This window comes from Gracilinanus agilis, unplaced genomic scaffold (genome assembly GCF_016433145.1).
Source record: "Gracilinanus agilis isolate LMUSP501 unplaced genomic scaffold, AgileGrace unplaced_scaffold56192, whole genome shotgun sequence".
Lineage (NCBI taxonomy): Eukaryota > Metazoa > Chordata > Mammalia > Didelphimorphia > Didelphidae > Gracilinanus > Gracilinanus agilis.
Window position 1 is genome coordinate 1 of NW_025391568.1, and position 7,558 is coordinate 7,558.

Genomic DNA, 7,558 nt, shown 5'->3' on the forward strand with positions numbered 1-7,558 from the left:
TATATAATATGTATATATACAATTTGTAAAAATAATTTTATAAATATAATTTCTCTTCCTCCATTTCACTCCAATGTTTGGTGGATGGGTTTTTAAAATTGTTATGTCTATATAACTTTAATTATGTTTTTGTTTATTATCTTATTTGGAGGAATTTCAAAACATCCTCAAAAGTTCCTATTGGAGAGAGGAGGAAGTTATTAAATTGTTCAGTAGTTTTCCCTTTCCCTCCTTTCTCTTTTAGACATAAGTCTGTTTAATTTGTCTAATCGCAGGACTGATTACCCATTCTCAGACTATGCAAATTGCTCTCCTCCCCCTCCTCCCATTCCACAGAATTTAATAAATGTGTCTTTGGTTGCTATCCTAAAATGCAAAGTAAGAGCTAAATCCCCAAAGTAACACATATAAACATGCCAATTTATTCATTTCTCAGCACAGCCATAGCCATAGACGTTTAGGGCACCCCTCTCACAAAAAAAAAAAAAAAAAAAAAAAACTGGTTTAGACTTACTCCAATGACTATTTTAAAATTAGGGGGTTGTTTCCTTTAGATTATGTTTTAGAATTATCTTTTTTTTTTCAAATAATCTAAAATATGCCTAGAAAATGACCAAATCCTATCAACTTATTTTGATATTGTTGAACAGCAATAAGAACAAAAAGGTGTTCTATTCCAAGACAGGAATTTGTCACCAAATACATGACACAATCCTGGATGAATATATTTTAATCTGAACCTTCAGCAATATGCAATAAATTACAGTGGGGTCTGTGAATTGGCCTCTCTTTATGTTTTCCCATCCGTTATGTATTTTATTCCAAGGAGCAAAATTGTGAGGAGAGGGGCTGTGATTTTCATTGTATGGGTGACAATAATTCACTCCTAGCTATTTAGATGGATTTACAATGACAAATGAGGATCTCTAGGCAACTGTGGTATGGAGGTGAACCAACCGAAATGTGCAAAAATACATTTTGAAATAGAAAGTAGCCTGGACTAACATCCAAAGAGAAAAGTGCTATTTAAAATTATAAGTGTTTGTTGAAAAAAAAATTTTTCTTAAAAAAAAAAAAAGAACTGCTACTTGGTAACATTAGCTAATATTAATGATGTTTGGGGTTTTAATTTAGAGAATAGGCAACAAAATCAATTAAAATAAAGCATCTTGACAAAGCTCAGAATAAACACACACACACACACATACACTTACCAAAAAAAGAGAACAAATAGAACAAATCAGAAAAGGAGTGAAAAACCTGACACCTACTAGCCATAAGAATTACTCTATAGGATCTAAACCAGTGTACCACCCCTCCATCCACCACCCTAAGGAAGATTTCTAAAACAGAAACTGCTGAAAAAGAGCCTGATTCAAAGCCAGGCCCAAGTCAAGAATTCTTTTAACTACAGTCAAGATTGGTTTGCTTTTAAAGACACTACCAGAAGATCATCAAGAGGATGATTGATACAGGGAGGTAGAAAATCATTTTCCCCACCTACCAATTTTTCTCTCTAAATTCAACATAAATCTTTCATATTATTTTCATTGCTCATTATAAGCATGCATATCTTGTAGTAAACACACATACACAACACCCATAATTGTTAAAATTGTGGTTCTGCACATACAGCAATGTGTATACTCTAAGAATTGAACACTGGAAAGTACAAGCTTATAAAAAAGTATGAGGTGCCTGACCATCAAAAGTATCAGAAAGCTTTATGGAGGGAATTAAAAAAAAAAAAAAAAAAAAAAAAAAAAAAAAAGGAGCTGTCTAAAAATGGGCAGTGCAACATTTTGGAAATGTCTTGCTTCCCCCCTCTTTATGGGATGTTTCCTGCTATCCAGATTAACCTTATTTTAAAGGGTTGCATTCTATTTTGATTATCTCCTGTTTTAAGAACAGAGTGGCTTTCTACATATTTACGGGCAATTTTATTTTATTTTTGCTAAAGCGCTTTCTCCCCTCCCCCCCCCCCCCATTCCAGTCTCTTCCACACCCAAGTTTCAACTCCAGAAGCTCACCTTGACTTGACTCTCTGTCATCCCCAGAGAATAAGCCAGCCTCGCTCTTTCGGGTCCCGCCAAGTACTTCGTTTGTTCAAAAGTCTTTTCCAGGGCGAAGATCTGCTGTCCTGAGAATGTAGGTCTCGTATGTTTCCTCTTCCCATCTTTGTCCAGCAAAATCGAACTTTGATCTGTCATAAGGGATAGGAAAGGGTGAACACAAAAGATTAAGTAGCTCACCCTAAAGATGGCTAACTTTCAAAAGGAAACTTTTTTTTTTTTTTTACTCCTGGGAAAGTAAACTGTTCTGTCACATGAAAAAATCCCTAGAGTAGTCACCAAGAGTGATCACAGCCACAATGTTTCCTTTATTTTTATAATATTTGTCACCCTATTCACGGGGAAATCAAATCGGAAAGGGGCAAGGAATTGTTTCTCTTTAAGGAAAGTTTGAGCCAAATCAGAAAAGATGCAATCAATTAAGGAGAAGCTATGGCCCAAAGCCACTCTAATCTTTTATTATACATATTTTTCTCCCTTCAGTTTGACGTGGAAAATTAATGAAAATAATATGTAACGTGATTTGTGCGCTCATTTACAAGTATGGTGGGAAAAGCCCTGGACTAGGGGTTTGGAAATTGATATGCCAGGCTCTCCTCTGCCCCTTACTAGCATTCAGTCTTAGACAAATCACTGGATTTCAATGGGCCTCAATTGCCTTAACTGTAAAGTAAGAGTGTTGGGCTAGACCAAGCATTGCTAACGTTTTTTATATCCAGTCCCCTCAAGAAGCCTATGGGCACCTTCTTAGAATAACATTTTTAAAACGAATAAAGTAAAATGCATAGGATTACAAAAGAAACCAATCATATTGAAGTTCAGATACCAAAATATTTTTTTAAAAAACAAGTTCTAGGACCGCAGGTTAAGAATCCTTGTACAAAATGATTTCTGGGGTTCTTTCCAGCTATATGTCTATGCTTCTATGTGCTAAACCATTCAAAGAAACCTGTAACTTCGTGTGTTTTCACTGAGAGTTGCTTTGTTTTTGTTGTTAACAGTCTTTAAAAAGATCAAACGGTCGGTATGACAAGGACCTCCATACTTCTCTTCATCCTAATTATCTTATTCCAACCCCACTGTTTTTCCCCCTCCTAAGCTGTTTTCTCCAGAGCCCTTGAAGCCTATATAGTGTATATTCCTAGACCCACAAAAAGAGCCCGGAACACCGGAGAGTTAAATAACTTGGGCGACTCGGGAAATTTTCAAATAAATTTAAGAATGAAAATAGAGTCTTTCATTGGGGGCACAAAAGTCATACGAAAAGCCAAGAGCCTCGCCCAGATCTAGAGAGCGAAAAGTCAAATGTTGGGAGGGGTGGAGGTGGATGGTGGGAGTCTGGAGACAGGTTTGTTTTTTTCCCCCAAGAGAAATCTTTGGGGACTACGCTGTTTCTTCCTCACTTTTCTCACTTGTTAATCTCTCCTTCCCCTGAATCCTTGTTCCATTCTGGTCTTGAAAAATTGGGGGTCTACACTCCCTTTAACTTTAACGAAGACAAGGTTGTTGTTAACAGATTTGGGTGAAAACCAGAAAGGGGGGGGGGGTGAAAGAAGCGTGCGTCGGAATCTACTGAACAGCACTTGCAGACTGGAGACATACGTGAACAGAGCACAAGGAAGAGCCGTTCAATGTCCTAAGTGGCTGACTAGAGAGGGGGAAATACTAGAACCAAAGGGCTGTCCCCGTTTAAACCATTATTGCCTTCTTCTGAGAGTGGCTAGTAGGTCAACAATGGGCTCGCTGGTGGCCAAATTTACCCAAGGCGAGAGAGGGGCGGGGAGGTGAAGGAGGAATAAAATGACACCGTGGTTTACATGCAAATAAACACATTCCTCTCTGGGGCCTTCCGTGCAGTCCAACTTAGTGAACTCTTTTGCAGTTCAGTCCCCCTGCCCACCCCCCACCAAGACCCTTCCAAGAAGGGGACGGGGAGGAGTCCTAAACCCGCCATCAGAACCCCAGGCGGAGGCGGCCTCTGACTAAGGGTAGATCAGGTCTTCCCCTCCCTGCCCACCCAAGTAGAGTCCATAACCAGGCAGAACTTGAGCGACCCGGAGGAAACCAATAGACTATAGAGATAAATAGCTGAAAAGCAGTGCTACATCCATAGCCAACTTGTTTCCCCCAGCAACAACCTCCCCCTTTCCCCTCAGGCCCTCATCCTCTTGCTACTCATAAGCACACACCTGCTTCGTGAGATTTCCCTCCAGTCAGGGTTGACAAAGCTCTAAGTAACTGTAGCTGCTCTGAAGTCAGGAGCCTTGTTTTGATTCCTCCCCACTTTCCGACCCACTCCAATTCCAGCCTCCCAACCTAAGTTTACTTTTTCCCTGACTAAACCCCAAAAAGTGCAACAAAGACTGGGGAGGTTAAGACTCAAAGAGGGATGCGGGAATGAGATAGGAAAACAGTATGTTTACGGGGCAGGGAAGGAAAATATTAAAAGATAATACTCACGAGGGGTACAAGCCAACCGAGCATCTCTCCATGGAGGACTCTGCATCACCCCAGGCCAGAAGATGGGGGTACGGCCAGGCAGTTCCGCCAGGGGCTTGGGGTACCTGCCAACAGCTGCCACTGCGGCGGCACTGGGGCTGAAGTAAAGGCCAGGGGGAGGCGGCGGGGGGCTGAGGCTACTGAAGCGAGGCAGGCCAGCCAGGAGCCCAGCCGGGGAAGAGGCGGCTGCGGCTGCGGCGGCGGCGGCAGCGGCGGCCGCGGCTGAGGAAGAGGAGGCAGAGGAGGAGGCAGAGGAGGCAGAAGAGGAGGCAGAAGAGGAGGAAGAAGAGGAGGAGCCGGAGGGCGAGGCGGAGGGCAAAGAGGCCCCGGAGGTTAGGGGCATAGAGGGCCTGCTCAGGATGTCGTTGATGCCGTGCGGGGTGGCAGCCGAGAGCTGCTGGGGGGCGCTGCCCAGAGACGAGAGTCCCCCTGAGGTCGGGGGTTTGAGGCCGGCGGGGTTATGGGCACCCAAAGGTGGGGAGGGCGAGGAGGACGACGAAGACGACGAGGAGGAAGAAGGGGAAGAGGAAGCCGGGGGCCCGGTCGGGAGCGGGGGATAGGCTGTCGGGTACAGTGGGGTCTTCATCTCAGCCATGCTGTGCAGGGCAGCCAGGGGTGGGCTGCTCAGCAGGAACGCGCTCTGCCGGGTGCCCTCCATAGGCCCCACAGCTAACATCCCACAGCCGAGCGCGGAGGCCGGACCCACAGGCTCACAGGGTAGCGAGGAGCCAAAAATCCAAGGGGCCCTATGGGCTCCGGGCTCCTTGGGGGAACTGGGGCTGGGGCTGGGGGAGGGGCTGGAGTCCCTCCTTCTTGAACAAGTCGGGTGGAGCTGATCCCGAAACTCCGAGGAGGGGAGGAAATAAAACCCCAGGCTGCTGTGTCCACCCCAAACTACGAAGGGCCCAGCAGTGCAGAAGGAGGGGGTAACCTTACAGAAAGGGAAAAATATAATCACTCTTCCTCAGAGTGATTTTTCTCTCTGTCTCTCTCCTTGTCTGTCTGTCTGTCTCTGTCTCTTTGTCTGTCTGTCTGTCTGCCTGCCTGGCTCTCTCTCTCTGATTTACTTTTTTTATTTCTTTGCAGAAAGAGGTGGAAGAGGAGGTTAGGGTTCAGGGTATTTTGGCCTGGCCGGAGATCCTCTCTTAGGTCTCTGGATTTCACGATTTTCTTCTTTCGGCAGACACCGAGCCTCAAAATTCGTTTCTTCTCATCTTCCTCTGGAGAGAGGCCAACAAAAACCTAGTTACCCCTAGTTTATAGCAAAGTTAGAGTCCCGGAGATTCCGCTTTGATGTTAGCAATGGAGAAGGGGGAGGGGAGCTCTTGCTCTTTTTTTTAGAAGGTTCAAAGCGTCTCTTTATCAAGCCAGTTAACTACGAGTTGTCTTCAGGTACTGCCACCCTGTCCGCGGCGTTGTTACTCTGCCCTTGGTGTTCTCTGTCTTGTTGCAGATGAATCAAGGGCTAAGTGGTATATACCCTCTCGGTGTTGTTCCGGGATTTTAGCAAGAACCAGGAGGCAATAAAAACCAAGACGAACACTTTTCCGGAACTTCAGCACCTTGCCATATCCTCGTTTTCTTGGTGTGCAGTAGCAGAAAGCTTCAGTCTCTTTAAACAAAACAAACAAAACAAACAAAAACCTCAATAATATTGTGATAAGAAAATAAAAGAGGAAAGTTTGAAGACTTCAGTTACAGCCTAGATCCCTGCTGTTGGAGAGTTTCCTTTCTCCTTCTTTTCTTGTATTCACTCCAAGCATTACTTTTACAAACGGGTTTGGTAACCAAGGCCACTATCCCTCAAGAGGTTTCCAAAACACGCCCTCTCTCCTTTTCTTGTCCTTTCTTTTCCCTTGCTTTCTCTCTCCTTTTATCTTAGCCTCCTGTTTGATGAGTCCTCTCTCTCTCTCTCTCTCTCTCTCTCTCTCTCTCTCTCTCTCTCTCTCTCTTTCTCTTTCTCCTTCCTCCCTTCTTCCTCTCAGTTCCTGACAGTTCAGATGAAGCTCTCAAAGGTAATAAAACATTTGCATCACTCTCTACCTCCCTTTAGCTGGAGGGGAGAGTGTATTGGATGGAAGGGGGAGAACTTTGAAAGACGTCACTCAGAGGGCGCAGAAGGGGGAAGAATAGACTGGAGGGGGTGGGGGGGGCGTGACCATCTTCTCCAATAGGACTGTGCTCCAGGTGACGACAAAGTAGCTACTGCCATCACTTTGGAAAGGGCCAAGCCTTCTGAATGGCTGAGGGAGCAGAGAAAAGAGCACCAACCCAGATCTTAAGCTTGTATACTCAGAGTCAGTCAGCCCCCAGCGACAGCCCCTTCCCCTCCTCACCTAGAGTTGGACTGGACTGGGATGGACAACAGCTGCTAGAGAGATTGTACCCAGCGAATCTCGAATCTCGGGGAATGGCCACGTGGTTGTTGCTCCGGGCCAGCAAGCACTGCAATGATTGAGATCAAGAAAATGGAAAGGGGGTGAGGTGGGGAGAGAGGTGGTGAAAAGGGGTAGAGAGAAAAGTAAGCAAAAAAAGCAGTATATTTATGGACAAATAGCTCTTAGCCCTCTACTGTCTCTCTCTCCTCCCACCCCCAAATCAGGCACACACCTCTGACAGACTGGAGTAGAGGTGGCAGTAGGAGGGACAAGTAATATGAGCTAATGGGGATGCAGCTATAGCAGGCCGGGCTTGGCCCTATAGCAGTTTCTTTTGAAGTGATAATTAAGGGCCATCTGAGCTCCCCTAGAATTATGTAAATTAATTTGTTGCTCTTTAAAGCTAGATGTCCCTAAACCTCTAGTTGCCCCAAAGGGCTCTCAGTTACAACTTTCCTCATTCTCTCTTGTCCACTTTTCTTTCCATTCCTCATCACTATCACCATCGCAACTGCTGTGTTGACTCAATAAGCTGGACACAAAGTCAGAGAGAGAGAGAGAGAGAGAGAGAGAGAGAGAGAGAGAGAGAGAGAGAGAGAGAGAGAGAGA

At 44.9% G+C, this 7,558-nt stretch overlaps 1 protein-coding gene across 1 annotated transcript; it reads right to left on the reverse strand.

Moving 5' to 3' along the window:
• Positions 1 to 2,030: 2,030 nt before the first annotated feature.
• On the reverse strand, positions 2,031 to 5,247 carry NKX6-1 (NK6 homeobox 1; the record flags this gene model as incomplete). Its single annotated transcript, XM_044684817.1, has 2 exons — positions 4,533 to 5,247; positions 2,031 to 2,203 (listed from the first exon to the last, which is right to left on the reverse strand). Coding segments are annotated over exons 1-2 (888 nt in total), but the record flags the coding sequence as incomplete, so codon positions are not given.
• Between the last annotated feature and the right edge of the window lie 2,311 nt (positions 5,248 to 7,558).